Source organism: Dermacentor andersoni, chromosome 9, assembly GCF_023375885.2.
Source record: "Dermacentor andersoni chromosome 9, qqDerAnde1_hic_scaffold, whole genome shotgun sequence".
Lineage (NCBI taxonomy): Eukaryota > Metazoa > Arthropoda > Arachnida > Ixodida > Ixodidae > Dermacentor > Dermacentor andersoni.
The window spans coordinates 119,411,486-119,431,172 of record NC_092822.1 but is presented as its reverse complement, the minus strand read 5'-3'; the positions used below and the strand labels follow the sequence as shown (position 1 = coordinate 119,431,172).

General features: G+C 45.5%; 1 protein-coding gene across 2 annotated transcripts in view; it reads right to left on the bottom strand.

Moving 5' to 3' along the window:
- LOC126529579 (ribosomal protein S6 kinase beta-2-like) overlaps positions 1 to 19,687 on the bottom strand; it is a 133,667-nt gene that overhangs the window by 101,879 nt on the left and 12,101 nt on the right. Inside the window, exon 3 of one of the 2 annotated variants that reach the window (XM_055069929.2) lies at positions 1,847 to 2,114. In XM_055069929.2, coding sequence (XP_054925904.1) covers positions 1,847 to 2,114 — 268 coding nt within the window. Of the gene's footprint in view, positions 1 to 1,846; positions 2,119 to 19,687 lie in introns of both variants that reach the window. The other variant, XM_055069930.1, reaches the window with a different exon arrangement.

The following is a 19,687-nucleotide window of genomic DNA, read 5'->3' as shown; positions in this document are numbered from 1 at the left end:
GACAGGGAGACACAATCTCTCCAATGCTATTCATTGCGTGCTTAGAAGAAGTATTCAAGCTATTAAACTGGGAAGGCTTAGGAGTAAGGATCGACGGCGAATATATCAGAAACCTTCAGTTTGCCGATGACATTGTTCTATTCAGCAACAATGCAGACGAGTTACAACAAATGATTGAGGACCTTAACAGAGAGAGTGTAAGAGTGAGGTTGAAGATTAATATGCAGAAGACAAAGATAATGATAAATAGCCGGGCAAAGGAACAAGAGTTCAGGATCGCCAGTCGGCCTCTAGAGTCTATGCAGGAGTACGTTTACCTAGGTCAATTAATCACAGGGAACCCTGATCATGAGAAGGGAATTCACAGAAGAATAAAAATGGGTTGGATCGCATACGGCAGACATTGCGAGCTCCTGACTGGAAGCTTACCATTATCATTGAAAAGGAAGGTGTACAATCAGTGCATATCACTAGTGCTGACATATGGGGCAGAAACTTGGAGTCTGACAAAGAAGCTTGAGAACAAGTTATGGACCACGCAAAGAGCGATGGAACGAAGATCGCTAGGCATAACGTTAAGAGACAGAAAGAGAGTGGTTTGTATCAGAGAGCAAATGGGCATATGCAATATTCTAATTGCCATCAAGAGGGGAAAATGGAGGTGGGCAGGTCATGTAATGCGCCGGTCAGATAACCGTTGGACCATTAGGGTTACAGAATGGGTACCAAGAGAAGGAAAACGCAATCGTGGACGACAACAGACTAGGTGGAGCGATGAAATTAGGAAATTCGCGGGCACTTGTTGGAATCGGTTGGCGCATGACAGAGGCAATTGGAGATCGTAGGGAGAGGCCTTCGTCCTGCAGTGGACATAAAACAGGCTATGATGATGATGATTACGATGATGACAGCATCCAGTCTAGCATAATGCAGATCAAAGCCGAACTGTTGCTGCAGTGGTTGAGTATACTCGCCATTGAGTTGCATTGCTGTCATTATTCCATAAATTCATTGACTCTGGCGGATTATCCCTACCATGCTTGAAACACCACGTCTTCACATCGCGCAGGTTGCACAACAATTTCAGCTATGTCCGCGTATATGGAGCGACACAAGCATATAACTTTTCACAGCTGCCTCGCGCTATCCGTCTCTGGAACAGCCTTCCGGATAGCATTGCTTCACTCAGAAATGATGATGCCTGTTGCAGTAATTTGGTGAAACATTTTTCTCCACACTGTGTGTAGGGTTGAGTTAGTACACGGGCAATTATCAATCTCATTACTCTTGCGTTTTCAATGCATTGTCACACGTTATGCCATGGGCTTGTTTCTTTGTCTTTTTTTAAAGATCACGCAGTGTATAACGTCTCAACGCAAAGTACGCTGCTGCTTTTATGTAATAGTTCTTGCTCTTTTTGCTGCTTTTATGCAATGCTTATCTGTTTATTCCTGTTCTTTTTTTCTTTCTTTTTGACGTCTTTCTGTAAGTATACAAATGTCATCATTTTGTCCCAATATTTGAATTCCTTTATGCATCGATATCTTTTTAGCGATTGTATCTTGTGATAAACTGTGCTATATGCCCCCATCACCCTATGCCTCTTCGTAGGCCTGTGAAGATTTTCTAAAAAAAAATCTAAGGCATTCCCTGCCTGTCTGAAACAGTAAGAAGCATTGCATGATTAGCATCACCGAAAATGTTCTTCTTACTGTTGAAAGGACATCTGGCGTTGAACTAATGTGTTCTTCTCTCTATGTGATTGAGAGAAAGCACTGCATCTTTAGCATCATCGGAAGGTACGTTTGTAGAGGGTAAAGTAAATAGGGATTGATTGACTACTGACCCGAATCCACCAGCTCCGAGAAGCTTCACGCAATGAAAGTCCTTCATCTTGGGTATGTAGGTCCAGAAGGGCGCGATTTCGGCCATGTTGAGCTTCTCCGTTTTGGCGACGACAGTGTCGCCAACGCCCATCCAGTCGGTGGGGGGAACGTCGGACACCTTCTCCAGTGACGTGGCCAGCTCACCGATGATGACGATCATCTTGCGGATGCTGTCACCCAGCTCCTTGGCGATGTCCGGGGCCTTCTTGAACACCAAGTTGTGCAGCCCTAGCTGGGCGAAACGTTACATCGATTCACGCGTGCATTGGTACCAAAGATATCTTGAGTGAACCACAACCGAGCAATACGCTAAAGGAGTATTCACACGGCGGAGAAACCACGGCTGTGGCCGCGGGGAGTGTGCATCACGTGACACCGACGTCGAAGCTTTGCGAGTCGGTGTGCCGCCGCCACGTATCCTGCGGAAGAGGGGTCCTTTTATTCGGACGGAACAAACGATCCCGCTGGCGAGGGAGGAAGCGGAAAATCGTGCATGTGTCTGGGAGCCTTGACCAAAGTGCTGCTCCAGAGGGCGGAAACCACATCGCAATCGCTTCGTTGTTGTGGTTGACGGCCCTGTCGAATTTTCAAAGGTGTGCTGCATGTGCGCCATAGTATGCGATGGCCAAATTAGGTGACTATGCCACTTCATTCATTTCTTTTGCCTGGTCTGACATTTCCCCGGGCCTTTCGAACACTAGATCTGAAGCGAACGAGAAGGTGAATTTGATGAAATTAAGAGTCGTCTCGAAAGTAGGAAGCTCCGGAGCAGTCTGCTAACACTGGTGTTCCGCGGTTGCCTCGCCTGTTTGAGCGGATGATGATGTCTACGGGGAATTTTTTGCGATGGTCGACGCCACCCATAAGCCCCGCGAAAACATCCTTCGTGTGAACACCCCTTAAATAGATCCATTTTATATTACCGGAATATTTTTAGCTGCTCATGATAGAGCAATTTCATGCGCGCAATAACAGCATTGAGCACGCGGCGCCAAATACTTCCGGTTATGTGCCTTAACAGTCGACTAGACAGGAACAAGAAGCGTGTTTTTGTGCTGTTTCAAAGTACGGAAAGTCACTGTTTTGCATGCTCAAGTAATGGAAAGCCACATAATGCCTCAATATTGATACTTCTCATTTTATCTATGACTTACAGCAAACCTGACTGGTTGTGCACAGGGGAAAAGTGCAGAGAATCTGCGAGCTCCTGTTTTAACGCACTCCTGCTACTCGCCATTGCGTATCGCGCCCGCTAAATCCAGGGAGTTGCGTCAGCGGGGCAAAACCGGAAGCTGCCCATAAGCATGTTTATCAACAGCGAAATTGTCTATAGCACGGAAATATTGCTTACTAGGGTAGCAAAATGAATGCCGCACTTTGTCTTATGAAATTCACATGCCAAACGCTGTTTTGAGAACGTCGGTGTGGCAGCATGAATTTCACATATATTCTTGCTGATCTGAAGTATTTTTGAGCAGCAATAGCTGCCACATGCCACATAGCAATGTGACTATTCTCTGCGAATAATCACAACTGCCTGTCCAATAGCAGAGTCTGTTAAAACCTGCGACATCACAGAGAGATAGCTGACGTGGGTCATTCAGCGGGGTATTGCCACTCGCCTTTTGTACACAGCCAGACGGGTTTTCTAAACAGTGCAGATTCTGTTAACAAGTTCCATATTCCCCATTTTCTATTGCACACATGTTGACTAAGCGTGCATAAACATACGTGTAGGAACTGCATGTGCACAATATTGTCAGCGTTCATGTCCAGAGGTGCTCCAGTGGTGTGAAGAACTTTCTGTGTGTGTCCCTTTATTGTGTTTACTTTCTTGAAATTCAGAAAGTTACTGTCAATGCAATCGTCAAAAAAGCTCGTGTATCGTGGAATGTGTAAGCCTAAACAGCCCAAGTAATAAAAATAAATGGAGTTTGTCACTACGGCGTGCCTTACAAATCAAATGAAGGGTCTGGCTCGTAAAACCCCGGAGTTTAATACTCTGGGTAATACTCCGTTACCACGCGTGTTAAGTCGAAGTGACAGCCACAAAGACCTCTTTGCGAATAGGTCGGGCAATATGTTCATACTCAATCGTCCCACCGAGTGCTGTTCGCCAGCAAAGTTCATAATATGAAACAATGGCGGAAACCCTCTCACGATGATTGTCGACGGTAATGCGTCTAGCATTGAATCAGTACACAATCAGCGACACAGTGTATTGCCACTGTCAAAACCAGTTAATTATGAAGCGTGTACTGCAGCGGGATTCCTATTTCGCGCTTCCCTTGAACACCTGCCTCCATCAAGCGGTACCGCCGCGAAGCCTGCGCGTGGCCTCGAAATACATGTCACACCGGGGTGTGCGAATGCTGTGAAACAAGTTATGCGGCCACCGGACTCCACACTCGTGTTTTTCTCTTACGGCGTTTTTCATTGGCCGATTCGGAGCAGGATTTCTAGCTCCGTGGCAACGAGTCCGAATTTCACTGGTCGACCTGGAGCGTGATCGCGCTTTCCGCTGGTCGTTTCGGATGAACTCGATCAGTGCCGGATCGTTCTCACTTGCTCCGCCGCCGAGGCGCGGATTCGGGCGAAGCTAGCTCGTGTCACTTCGGCCTTCAGGCTAAATCAGTGCCCAGTCGGTACGCACAACATTGTTTTGCATCTCAAGATGGCTGCGTTCGGTGCTGCTGTAGAGCTCGAGTTTAGCGATGAGAGCTCTGACGACAGCAATTTCGAGGTGACGCAGCTGCTGTACGAAGCCTTTTATGTACGTTGTCCATGCACAATCCCTGCGGGCGCGACATGGAAATGACGGACTCTGCGACTGCCGCGGTCAAATTACGCACGGGGGACGGAGACTTTGGGTACGTTCGATTCGCCTGCACCACTTGAACCAGTTCGCGAGGTGCTGCACCCTGCCATTCGTTTCAGCGGCGCAGCAATGGCGCCCGCAGAACCACGACGTTCGTTTCAAAAGGTGCAGGAATGGTGCAGGGCTGGTTCATGATTTTGCTGCACCCGCTCCACTGTCGGTGACGACTTGGTGCAGGCATACAGGTGCGAAGCAGCGGCGCAGCAGACGACGCAGCACACGGGCGCGAGCACCGTTAGAACCCCGCTTACGCACGTCTGATGTGTCTACGCAACTGGTAGTGTGTATTTACGCCCCAGAAACCAATCATACCTACAATTCAGGACCTCTCAAACTTACTCACTCCGTGCACATTAGTCTGACAGCATAACGCCTGCACCGCGTCTGCACCTTTGCATTTGTTTCGAGTGTTTCGCTGGGCCTGCACCTCCGGACTCAAGCTGCACAGTTTCTGAACTTCTCGTGCACCGCCGTGAACTGGTTTACAGTGGTGCAGGCGAATCGAACAGACCCTTTTGGTTGCGGAAGTCGGGCATAGTTTCCGGAACCGGTTTGTGTGATGATGTTCGATGAAGCGTTCTTGGTATGAGCATGACTTCCGTTATTTTATGACAGGTTTTACTAGGTGTAATTTACTGGTTACTTCATTTTTCCGTATAGTCTGCCATTTATTTCTCAGTTTATGGTGCACTAAGTTCATGCAATCTTTGCTAGAAATTCTTGCTTTGATGATTTATTTATGTCGAGGTTTCGCTGCACATTCATCTGCTTTCTCATTCCCACCGATTCCGACGTGGCTCGGCAGCCAGTAAAATTTTATGTTGTGTCCTTGTCTTGTGGCTCTTGTTATGTTATGCAGGATGTCGCCGATTAATGATGTAATTGCATTTCCAGAGTCAAGTGCTGTTAGTTTGCTTAGTGAATCTGTGTAAATAATGCTGTTTCCAATGTTCTGTGTGATTCCCTGCGGAGCGTTCTTGGTCTCCGCTGGCACTTCGGATTTATGAAACCCGAGCGCTCGCTCGAGGATTTCGGCAGCCGTCCCACACCGACCAGTGAAAAGCGCGATTAGTCCTATTGCATACGCTCCTTTTAGGGCGCCAGAGTTGCGCCAAGGTAAGCTATCTTGGCTCGGTAGTTATGCGGGAATGCGACTCCCCGTGTGCTTAGGAGGCGGGCTCGTGCGGCACTGCCGGCAGAGCTTTTTCTTACTTGGTTATAATTTTTTATTATTTTGCGAGTACAAGTAGATCTCTCACCTCATTATTATGATCGTGGATGGCAATGTATGTGAGCCTTTCCAATTTCTCTACAAAGCGTCGAATATAAGGATTAGTTATAATTCTTATTAGGCATGGATGTGACTACGGCTTGCGATACCTGAAAAACTGAATGCGCGTATTCAAGAAACAGCGCTGTCGCGTCTAACGTTCCTCGTGTGTAAGGTAAGAAAGCTAAATACGATGGATGGATGGAAACAACTTTATTTTAAATCCGGCAAAGTTTAACGACCCGGGCTCAGGTCTCCCATGAGGGGACTTCGAGGCCTTGCCTCGTCGCCGCCTCTCGGGCCTGCTGGACAGTGGGCTTCTTGAGGTTGGAGCTGCGCAGAGCGGCGGCTCGCTTTGACGCAAGAGCTTCCGGAGCTTGCATTGTAGCTGATATAACACGACACTCCCACAACGTGTGTGAGAGCGTCGCTCTAGTTTCCCGACATAACTTGCAAAGAGCACTCGGGTATTGCGCGGGGAACATGTGCCGCAATCGCACTGGACTGGGGAAGGTTTGTGTCTGTAGTTGTCCCCAGACTGCTTGACCAGTACACGGTTTAATCGGGCATTTCTGCGTTTCGCCCCCATCGATATGCGGCCGTATTGGCCCGGTATTTGCCTCTCAGATTAAATGCTTCTGGTACTACATAGTGCGTCAAGCGCAATAGATTGGAACGTTAAAAACCCGTCATAACACAACCGCGCTAAAAAGTAAAAGTGGAAAAATACTTCAAAACAAAGTCCCCCGACCGTACACAGCGTCGCACATGGCCTGTAAATGTATCGACTGCCTCTCGATATTAACGCGCTGATCGTTTTCTTCTGGTACTCGGCAACCAGACACAGATACCCGTAACGGGTCTACATGTTGCCTACATAACGCCTTTCCATAAATGGTCTACATATTCAATGGTAGCACACTGCTCGACGGTGAGCCACAAATCGGTTTTCCGACGGTGATAGTTCGGCGGCACCTCTCCATGGAGCCAAGCAGTGGCGTGCGCACGTCGAAGAGACGGCATTGTTTGCGCTGACGTCAGGTCGGAAGAGTCGGCGGAGGTGACGATATCATCGACTCTGTTTGTAGCGTAAGAGAAGTTATATAGTTGTGGGCGTCAACGGCCTACAAGTTGCGTTGATGGGACGGCGAACAGCCTCGACAAAAGTAAGGCGCCGCGGCACGTTACTCGAGGCCGTTCCCGTGCCTTGTGTGAAGCCGTACTATGAAGACAGACAAGACCGCGCAGTTTTTTATCGCTGTTTTCCAAGCCTCTTCATCGGGACGATGATTTTTTTTCTAAAAGGGGGAGCAAATGGCACAACTATATAGCCGCAGGTATGTGCCAGTGGGGACGAGGTTGAAGTAGCGCGGGTTTTTAGGTTAAGCGTGGAGACGAAGACGTTGATCGTTTGTCTTTGAAGACTGATAGCGTGTATTTGTTAGTGCTGCTGCCCCGCGTCCTCGTCGATCCCACGTCGTTACAATTTAATAATCAACTGTTTCGGTAGCGTTCCGAGACAGCTTATAACGTTGTGGGCTATAGGTGCGGACTTATTAGCTTGTCTTTTGGTGACGCGCTGATCGTGCCGTTGGCATAAGCTCACAGTCACAACGTCGTAAAAGCCTAATGTGTTGTGTTGTGTTGGGTTTAATGGCGCATAAGCAACTCAGGCTATGATGTGCCAAAGACAAGGCAAAATTTATTTTAAAAGTTGGGTCACCTCAGCGACGGTCCTTGCATGGCAAGGACTCCGAGCATCTGCATGGCAAGGACTCCGAGGATCTCAACAAACTAATTACCTCAATCTTCTTTTCAAATATGAGAAGATGGGTGAGGTGTATCATCATATGAAGCAGATGGTAAGATCAGAATTAAGAGTTTTTCAAGGATACCTGCTTCTCTTGAAAAGCTAATAGCATGTATGATATCGACAAGTGTATTTTTGCCTAAAATCAATGCTGCCTGAAAAGCAATATGTTCACTGTAAAACTGTAAAGGTTTGCTGTAAAGTGGTTTTTTCTCAGTGTTTCGAATTGCATGCATGATCATAAGATGTGGTTTATGGTAAGTTCATTTCCGCATTTCTCACAACCAGGCTTGTCTTGTTTTGTCAGAAGGAAGTTGTGTGTAAGGTGCGTGGGTCCAATGAGCAAGCGACATAAAATGACTTCGATGAAGCGTTCTTGGTGTTAGCATGACTTCCGTTATTTTAGGACAGGTTTTACTAGGTGTAATTTACTGGTTACTTCATTTTTCCATATAGTCTGCCCCTTATTTCTCAGTTTATGGTGCAATATATTCATGCAATCTTTGCTAGAAATTCTTGCTTTGATGATTTATTTATGTCGAGCTTTCGCTGCACATTCATCTGCTTTCTTATTCCCACCTATTCCGACGTGGCTCGGCACCCAGTAAAATTTTATGTTGTGTCCTTGTCTTGTGGCTCTTGTTATGTTATGCAGGATGTCGCCGATTAATGATGTAATTGCATTTCTTGAGTCAAGTGCTGTTAGTTTGCTTAGTGAATCTGTGTAAATGATGCTGTTTCCAATGTTCTCATTTATTATTTTTTGTACAACTAAAGAGATTGCGTAGCACTCTGCAGTAAAAATGTATGCACACTGAGGTAGGCGTACCGTTTTTTTTCAATTGTTTTGTATCGCGGCAATTCCAACGTAGCCTGCTGATTTAGAGCCATCAGTATAAAACACTGCGTATTCCGCGTATTTTTCGTTGAGTGCTATGTATTCTTGGGATATGTGTTCATGTGGTGTTAGTTTTTTCTAAAGATGAGTTAATGTGAAGTCGCACACTCAAGGCTCGCAATATCAAGGTGGGAGTGGATCAGGTTTCCGGGCTATTTGAGGCAATGTGTCGGTTATGCCTGATTTATTGCATCTCTGCTCAAATCGGAGGAAGAATGGTCTTATTGCTTGGGGTTTGTTGGTAAACAGTGTTCACTACGGGAACTTTGTAACTATTGGGTAACAGATATGTATCGGCACTGAACTAATATTTAGGATGTATGAGCATGTAAGCATGGTTCTTCTGTCTGAAAGGGGTGGTTCATTGGTTTCTACATATAAATTGTGTATAGGCGACGTCCTGTATGTGCCAGTTGAAAGACGTAAACCTAGTTTATGTACCGGGTCCAGGCGGCTCAAATACGACTTCCTTGCTGAACCATACACTATGGACCCATAGTCTAAGCAGGAACGTATAACAGAACGGTAATTGTGTAGGAGGCATACCCTATGGGAACCCCAGTGTTTGCGTGAAAGGATTTTTCAGAGATCGAGATGCTTTCTTTTTCAGCGCGTGATGTGCGGTAGGAAGGTGAGTTTCTTGTGAAAAATTATACCTAGAAATTTCGGCTCGTTTTGAACAGGTAATACGGTTTCATTTAGGTGTAGGGTGGGGTCTGTCTGTGCGCCTCGTTTGAGTGAGAATGGCCACTGTTTTCTGTGGAGAAAAACGGAAACCATTTCTGTCTGCCCATGTTGCTAGTTTATTTATTGCTGTACTTGTCTTTCGCATGTTGATATATTGGATGCCGTGCAGGCTGTCTTAAGATTGTCGACGTAGAATGAATACGTAATAAACTTTCGGATTATTTTACTAATAGAATTCATTTTTATAACAAAGAATGTTGTGCTTAAAATACATCCCAGACCTATTACATTTTTCTGAACGAAATTCTTGAAAAGAGTTGAGCCTAGGCTACATGGAGCGAACGGTTAGACAAGAAGTGTTTTAGGCAGTTCAACACCCTGCCGTGTATGCCAAGCTCGGCCAGGTATTTAAGAATACCCAACCTCCAGTTTGTGTCATCTGCCTTCTCTAACACGAGAAAGACAGCAAAAAAACTTTGTTTGTGTATAAATGCTTCTCGGACCGTATTTTCAAGACGAACTAGACGGTAATTAGTGGAGGATGCCTTTTTAAAACCACTTTGATGAATATCAGGAAGCTCACGGGCTTCTAGCCCAAAGGTTAATGTAAAATTCAAGACATTTTCAAAGAACTTCGCGAGAAAACTGGTGAGGGCTATAGGACTATAGCTACTGGGGGAGGTTGGTGGTTTTTCGGGTTTCAAAACTGGAACAATAATAGCTTTCTTCCAGGCTTCGGATATTTTCCCCGATACCCTAACTTTGTTCAAAAACTTAAAAAGGCTTTTATGGCAGGTTCAGAGAGATGCCCTAGCATTCGATAATGTATTTTATCGGGGCCAGGTGCAGTCTGTTTACCAGCGGACAGTACTCTGTGGATTTCTTGAACTGTAATTAAAGTGTTGTATGGTTCATTTCTACTGCCGTTTCTCGGTAGTCTTTGTTCTCAGCTGTACTTTTGAATTTTAGAAATGATTCTATATAGTGTGATGAACTGGAAGCTACCGAAAAATATCCAACTAGTATGTCTGCCTGTTCTTCTATACTTGTCTCTATACGGGGGGCTGTGAGAAGGGGAACTGTGAATGGGGAGTAGGCTGTTATTTAGCTTTCGTACCTTCTCCCACATTTGTTTTGATGTGGTTGAGCTGTATCTAGAGGACACGTAACTTTGCCATGAAGACATTTCAGCACTGCGGCGGATATATCGAGCATTCGCTCTCGCTTTTCTAAAATGTATAAAATTTTCTACCGTTGGGATTCGGCGAAAAGTCCCCCAGGCTTTGTTTTGTTCTTTTTTCGCTTCACTACATTCTTGTGTATATCATATTTTGTGACATTCTTTTACTACTCCAGAGGACTGAGGTATAGCTAGGTGTGCAGCGTCAATAATACAGTTTGTGAGAGCTTCATTTAGTTCGTCTACGCTGAGATTATTTGAGACAATTTTTTAGGCTGGCCTTTTCTTGAAACAGTGCCGAGTCGGCTAAATGGAGCTTACAGCGTCGTGGTTTTGTTGGGATTACTTCTGCTGAGGATTTTAAGCTGAGCAGCACAGGTCGGTGATCGCTTCCATATGGGTTGTCTAGGACATCCAATTTTATGTCAGTAAAAATAGAGCGTGAACTAAAGGACAGATCAATACAGCTCATTTTTTTAGCTAGGTGAACAATAGGTTGGTTTTCCGGTGTTCAGTAGACAGAGGTTATTAATCAGTATAAGATCCTCGATAACTTGGCCTCTTGTGTGAGTTTTGTCACTGCCCCAAAAGCTGGAGCGCGCGTTAAGATCTCTGATTATTAAATACGGCTCTGGTAACTGTTCTATACGGTCTTCCAATTCATGTATAGCTACTCCGAAGTAGTATCCAGGTATATGCAACCTAATGTAATTGTTTTAAATGTGTGCGGGGTGGCTGCCACAGCTTCTAATTTAGTTTTAAGGTGCTATTCTTTAGCTCCGACCCCATTTTTAACTATAATACCAAAGGCAGCTGAAAGCGTGCTCGCGTGCTTTCGATCGCGGCGGAAGACTTCATACTTTTTCAGTATGTTTTCATGTTTAGGGCCTAAGTTTGTTTCTTGTAAACGCAGGGCCACTGGTGAGAGTGTGGCTAGTATGTCTTTTATGTCATTTAACTTATGTAAAAATCCCCCGCAATTTTAGTGTAGGAAAGCCATTTTCTATTATATGTGTGGAGTCAGGGAAGATCTAGGTTATATTTTCAGGCCCCTTGATTCGAGGCCTCTTTTTGTGGCGATCCAAGGAGCCCCTCCGTTCACCCGACGTCGAGGGCACGGGGCTGCCTTGACTTGTGTCCATCGTAATGTCAGATACACTGGACGTCCACGCTGGACGCGCGGGCACGTTCAAGTTGGATCTCGCCGTGTGGGGAGAGGCCTTGTGGCCTACTGACCTGTGGGTCCGCACGGCCTGCTTTCGAGGGAGTGGCGCAATGCTAGCTGCGTCCACTGTCGGTGCGGGAGGCTCTGCTCGAGCCTTACTGTGTGACCTGGGCAGGCTCTGAAAGCCGCTGTGTTGCCGCGCCCTGTTGCAGCACATCGGAATAGTTCTTGTTTTGCGCCAACGAAAGTTGCTTCCGCGCTTCGCTGAAAGTGATATTTACCTTTACTTTGAGTGTGGTAATGCCTTTTTCTTGTTTCCATGTTGTTCAGGCACCGAGTAAACAGGATGACTGCCCTCGACGCTTATACAGCGGTGTAATTCAGCTTCGAAGTTGTCTGAAGGGTGGTCATGGGAAGCACACTTAGCGCATGTACTTTGGCTCCGGCAGTTCTGTGAGCCGTGGCCCTACCTTTGGCATTCGAACCAGCGTCGCGGGTTGGGTATGTACGGTCGAAGTTTCAGTTTCGTGAAGCCTGCCTCCACAGAGTCAGGCAGTATGCTCAATGCGAACGTTAGAACGAAGTGCTTCATTTGGATTTCCTTGTTTTCCCATCTGATTCTTATTCTGTACACATTTGTGACATTTTATTCTTTTAGTCCGTTTAGGAGTTCTTCGGTCACATACTTTAGGTCATCGTCAGAAATGACGCCACGAACGGTATTCAGTGATCGGTGAGGGCTGATAACTATGGGAATGTCACAAAAGGTTGTTACTCCTGAAGGTTTCTCGTACTGACGTTGGTACAACCATTTCAAACGAAGGTCCCGATTTGCTAGTTTTTTAATTTCAGATACTTGTCCAATGGCGTCGGTTAGGATCCTTGTAACATTGAACGGACAGGCGTGTCGTGCTGTAATTTCTGAGTGCTCACTATGCGCCACATGAAATCTAGGGAAGTTGCTTTTGTTCTTCACAAACATCTGAGCAGTGACATCGGTGTCATCATCATCATCAGCCTGGTTACGCCCACTGCAGGGAAAAGGCCTCTCCCATACTTCAACAACCCCGGTCATGTACTAATTGTGGCCATGTCGTCCCTGCAAACTTCTTAATCTCATCCACCCACCTAACTTTCTGCCGCCCCCTGCTACGCTTCCCTTCCCTTCGAATGCAGTCGGTAAGCCTTAATGACCATCGGTGAACTTCCCTCCTCATTACATGTCCTGCCCATGCCCATTTCTTTTTCTTGATTTCAACTAATATGTCATTAACTCGCGTTTGTTCCCTCACCCAATCTGCTCTTTTATTATCCCTTAACGTTACACCCATCATTCTTCTTTCCATAGCTCGTTGCGTCGTCCTCAATTTAAGTAGAACCCTTTTCGTAAGCCTCCAGGTTTCTGCCCCGTAGGTGAGTACTGGTAAGACACAGCTATTATACACTTTTCTCTTGAGCGATAATGGCAACCTGCTGTTCATGATCTGAGAATGCCTGCCGAACGCACCCCAGCCCATTCTTATTCTTCTTATTATTTCCGTCTCATGATCCGGATCCGCCGTCACCACCTGCCCTAAGTAGATGTATTCCCTTACCACTTCCAGTGCCTCGCTACCTATTGTAAACTGCTGTTCTCTTCCAAGACTGTTAAACATTACTTTACTTTTCTGCAGAATAATTTTTAGACCTACTCTTCTGCTTTGCCTCTCCAGGTCAGTGAGCATGCATTGCAATTGGTCCCCTGAGTTACTAAGCAATGCAATGTCGTCAGCGAATCGCAAGTTACTAAGGTATTCTCCCTTAACTTTTATCCCCAATTCTTCCCAATCCAGGCCTCTGAATACCTCCTGTATATACGCTGTGAATAGCATTGGAGAGATCGTATCTCGTTGCCTGACGCCTTTCTTTATTGGGATTTTGTTGCTTTTTTTATGGAGGACTACGGTGGCTGCGGAGCCGCTATAGATATCTTTCAGTAGTTTTACATACGCCTCGTCTACACCCTGATTCCGTAATGCCTCCATGGCTGCTGAGGTTTCGACTGAATCAAACGCTTTCTCGTAATCAGCGAAAGCTATATATAAAGGTTGGTTATATTCCGCACATTTTTCTATCACCTGATTGATAGTGTGAATATGGTCTATTGTTGAGTAGCCTTTACGGAATCCTGCCTGGTCCTTTGGTTGACGGAAGTCTAAGGTGTTCCTGATTCTATTTGCAATTACCTTAGTAAATACTTTGTAGGCAACGGACAGTAAACTGATCGGTCTGTAATTTTTCAAGTCTTTGGCGTCCCCTTTCTTATGGATTAGGATTATGTTAGCGCTCTTCCAAGATTCCGGTACGTTCGAGGTCAAGAGGCATTGCGTATACAGGGTGGCCAGTTTCTCTAGAACAATCTGCCCACCATCCTTCAACAAATCTGCTGTTACCTGATCCTGCCCAGCTGCCTTCCCCCTTTGCATAGTTCGCAAGGCTTTCCTTACTTCTTCCGGCGTTACCTGTGGGATCTCGAATTCCTCTAGACTATTCTCTCTTGCATTATCGTCGTGGGTGCCACTGGTACTGTATAGAACTGTAGAACTCCTCAGCCACTTGAACTATCTCATCCATATTAGAATGATATTGCTGGCTTTGTCTCTTGACGCATACATGTGATTCTTGCCTATTCCTAGTTTCTTCTTCACTGCTTTTAGGCTTCCTCCGTTCCTGAGAGCATGTTCAATTCTATCTATATTATACTTCCTTATGTCAGCTGTCTTACGCTTGTTGATTAACTTCGAAAGTTTTGCCAGTTCTATTCTAGCTGAAGGGTTAGAGGCTTTCATACATTGGCGTTTCTTGATCAGATCTTTCGCCTCCTGCTATAGCTTACTGGCATCCTGTCTAACGGAGTTACCACCGACTTCTATTGTACACTCCTTAATGATGCCCACAAGATTGTCGTTCATTGCTTCAATACTAAGGTCCTCTTCCTGAGTTAAACACGCATACGTGTTCTGTAGCTTCATCTGGAATTCCTCTATTTTCCCTCTTACCACTAACTCACTGATCGGCTTCTTATGTACCAGTTTCTTCCGTTCCCTCCTCAGGTCTAGGCTAATTCGAGTTCTTACCATCCTATGGTCCCTGCAGCGCACCTTGCTGAGCACGTCCACATCTTGTATGATGCCAGGGTTAGCGCAGAGTATGAAGTCTATTTAATTTCTAGTCTCGCCGTTCGGGCTCCTCCACGTCCACTTTCGGCTATCCCGCTTGCCTAAAAAGGTATTCATTATCCGCACATTATTCTGTTCCGCAAACTACTAATAACTCTCCTCTGCTATTCCTAGTGCCTATGCCATATTCCCCCACTGCCTTGTCTCCAGCCAGCTTCTTGCCTACCTTGGCGTTGAAGTCGCCCATCAGTATAGTGTATATTGTTTTCACTCTACCCATCGCCGATTCCAAGTCTTCATAGAAACTTTCGACTTCCAGGTCATCATGACTGGATGTAGGCGCGTAGAGCTGTACAACCTTCATTTTGTACCTCTTATTAGGTTTCACATGACCTGCCACCCTCTCGTTAATGCTATAGAATTCCTCTATGTTACCAGCTATATTCTTATTAATCAGGAATCCGACTCCTAGTTCTCGTCTCTCCGCTAAGCCCCGGTAGCACAGGACGTGCCCGCTTTTTAGCACTGTATATGCTTCTTTTGGCCTCCTAACTTCACTGAGCCCTATTATATGCCATTTACTGCCCTCTAATTCCTCCAATAGCACTGCTAGACTCGCCTCACTAGATAGCCTTCTAGCGTTAAACGTTGCCGGGTGCATATTCCAATGTCGGCCTGTCCGGAGCCAGGGATTCTTAGCACCCTCTGCTACGTCGCAGGTCTGACCGCCGCCGTGGTCAGTTGCTTCGCAGCTGCTGGGGACTGAGGGCCGGGGTTTGAATGTTGTGCTCATATAGGAGGTGTATAGGACATCGGTGTACTCCCTCTTGTTTGGAGGGTGATCGGTTGAAGCAGATGAAGCAGCCATAAACGTTGTCTTTTTCAGCCACGGTACCAGCTGGCCACCGCGGAGCCCAACGAGAGGACTTGCAAGCAAGACCTGTACACGCCAGCTGTACACCGCGGCTATAACCCACTATGGCATAACTAAGGGTAGTTAGCCAGACAAGATTAAGCCTAGCCACCAGGTAAGAAAGGAACAAGAAGAGAGGAGGGGACAGGAGAGTAGAAAAAAAGTGAAAGATCGAGAAGAGGATCGGAATAGGTGACTGCAGATACCCCCGGTCAGGTCAGGCCGGAGGCGCCGTCTGTGTGAAGCAGAGGCCAAAAAGGTGCGTTGACTCCGCCGAGGGGCCTAAAAGGTACGAACACCCGGCATCGGCTCAACCCCCAGAATACCCCTTAACCCCAACACGGCTGAGCCACGCACGGCTACACGCGGGAGGGTCCAGCCCTCGTTTGCTCGGGTACGTGGCGTCGCAACACACCAAACACCTGCTGAAGCAGACACCCCTGTTCATTATTCATTCACACGAATTTGTGCAAACCTGCAAATTTTATTGCTTCTTTTTCTTTTGACCCCCCCTCCCCCTGTAATGCCTGAATGGGTGCTGTGGGTACTAAATAAATAAATAAGTAAATAAATAAGCAAATAAATAAATAAATGCACGTAAGTGACAACGGCAGTGTGGCACTTTGGAGCATTTGCTGAAGACATTTTTTTTTACAAACACAGTATTTGATTAACCCGCGTTTAACTTGGCACAAGGTTATGCGACTGCATTCCCTCAAAGATCGTTGAACATGTCTTTGGTGGTATTTGTAATTACGCCAGGGCAGTTGACTAAATTTGGCGCCGATTGTAAAACGTACTCATAAGGCTCGGGAGCGCTTGGATTCGGATTTTTTTTTTTTTGAGGTAGTGATTATTGCGCACACTGTGAACTTTGCGTGCACATGCCCGTAACCTGTTCCATATGTTTTTAGACTATAAACATAGTCACTTGTATAGTTCACCTAATAAATCGCTACATAGACTTAATATTCATTATAATATAGCATGGAAAATGGAAAATTAAAACGAAAGTGCTGCGATTGTACACCACTTACACTGCAATAAGAAACTGCAGTAACAGGACACTCTTTGAAATGTCATGTGAGCGGAATACATGCTTCAAACGTCTTGAAGGGACACAAAAGGTTAATATTAAGTCAATGTGGACTGTTGAAATACCATCCCAGAAATTTTGAAACGCTTGTTTCATGCGAAGAAGAGACCTACTTTAAGGGAAAATGCATTCTGAAGCCTCCGCGTACCTCAAGCGCAGTTCAAATCGCCCGCCCTCCGATCGAGGAGTGATGACGTCAGTGTCTGATAGTGACGTTGCGCCGTCGCTGAGTAAAACGGTGCCCGCAGACGGCGCTACGACTTTTCTGCGCAAAACGCAAACGCGCGGCCAGAAACAGAGCCAAGACAGAGCCGACTGCAGCGCGAAAGCGGAACTATGGTGGCTAGCGGAAGGGAAAGCGCGCGACGATAAGTTAGTTCTTTATTTTATGACGCCAACTTTGACGCTCGTTGCAATGGACGACCCTGACAACGATACATTGGCTCGCGATGCTGGCCTCGACTTCAGTGATTTAAGCACTGATGAACGTGACCTGCTGCTGAGGGCTCGCGCTGCCGGCGTCGTTGCGTACTACTACAACGGCAACTGTATGTTATGGCTGTACATATTCGCAGATTTGTAGCTTTTCCTTCGTGAAAACCAAATGCCGCACTCGCCGCCCCGTCTTCGACCTGTAATTGTCCTTGCGCTTCGGAGAATGCAGGCAAGACCGACGGAACAGCGCTACGGGAAAGCATTGCTTTGAAATGCACTCCACACGACTTCAGTAAGTCGGCGTTGAACTCGTAATCCTCCAGATGAAAGTGCAGCGAGCACACTATGCGATTTTTCGGCTCTTTGCCAACGAGCTGTGGTAGAGGTACGGCCCTTAATCACTTCGAACGGAGAGGTTCACTCGTTGGCACTGAGTGATAAGTAACGTTGCATTCGCCGCCGCAACTGCCCTTGGCCAAGTTCCGCGGACCGTTCGCGCATCCCACGACATCACGTGGAAGTGGCATTCTCGCTGCTTGTTCCAAATGCAAGTTTCGCGAGCCAGCAGAACCAGCGCAGTACGACGCAATGACGAAGCAACTCCAACTCCAAAGCGCGCGCGGCGCAGAGTCGAGCGCGTAGAGTCGAGCGAAAACGAAACCTTTCGACCATCCTTATTACTGAAGGGTAACGTCAAAATGTTATTTTTTCTTAGAATAAGACGGAACTAGACAAGTAGCATTTTCTTCCGTCTTATAACCTAATGAAATAATCTTTTTAATACGAGTTGTTGAGTACTAGTTACATAAATTATGATGAGGAGTGCCTTCGTCATCGGGCTAGTACCGGAATGTCGCTAGGGGGGTCTCAAATCAAGTCATGCATTTACCTCAATTTCTCGGTTACTAAAGCTCTGTTCGCGATTATATTGACGCCTTAGACGTTCTAGAGCATTGTTTTATCACTTTAACTTGACTTCATAGTAACCTTTAGTGCCCCTCTAAATGATAAACAGTGCTACCATACGTTGCAGACACAGAGAGTATAGAGTACAAAAACTGATACACTGTTAACGACACATAATTGGAGGACTATTACCAAAACTGAAAGAAGAGAAAAAACCGCGCGCAGAATAAATGGAGATGAGATACATGCGAACACTATTTTTTCAAATTAATTATCATCATGTACAACTTAATTCATCAGCCTTCTTTGCACAAACACACATATCTGTTTTGTTCTCATAGCGCTCAATGGGGGGGGGGGCGATTATTTCTTTCCGAACAGAGACATCAGAGCATTGTGCAAGCAAACGCCAGAAAATAAGGAGATAATGGTGAAGCGGAAAGAAGTGGCGCAATATAAATAGAAGAATTGTATATTTCGGATTTCCTACAGAATGCTCTGAAGATCTGCAAGTTTCGAAAAACATGTAAAGCACGGAGTTTATGATTATGTTACATTGGACGTAAACCAAACCAACTTTTTCTGTTTTCTAAAGTGCGTACGTTAGATTATCTAAAGTGATAAAATCTGATATTAATTTACAGTTTACGCGATATTATTACAATGCTTACGAGGGTTTCAAAAGTTTGGGGGCTCACGTAAGAGCTCGGGATTGGAGACATGTTTTTCTCGACAAACAATGGAGTGAATGATAACGTAATTGGTCCAGATGTCGACATCTTTTTTCATGTTTTTGTGAATATTTTTTTGCTGCCCCTTACATTTGTATTGAGTACGTCTATAGCTACTGTATGCCAAATTTCTTTTGCTAACGTTCTTCTATTGGACAGATCTGCATTTTTTCATCGTGGTCAAAACTCATCAAGCCGACTAGCCTTTAGCTTCGCTTCGATTTTCTGTATATAGATGTGTGCAGAAATAAAGACCGATTAGTTAAACAAAGTTTGTTGCAGTTTCAAAAGTTGAAATCTAGGCACTGATTAGTCGCGTTCTTTATCTCAGCCATCACTCTTTTCACAAAAATTGTCAACAAATTGTGAAATAGAAAACTCAAATACAAACCGCACATTTATACTTCAGCAATGAAAATTTATATCATAATTTGGTAAACTGCACGTAATAATGCATCAAAATCGGATGAAATTGATCTATTTTACAAACGTCTGGAATATACAACTAATTTGCGAGAAGGACCTTTGAGAAACCCTTGTAAGCTTTGTAACCATTTCATGTAAGCTGTAAATTAATATATGAAATACGTCTGATTTAGTTGAGCAATGGTGGCAGTGTATAAAACAGCGATGTTTGTTTTTACCGTAGCGTTACGAATTCGTAAGCTTCGTGC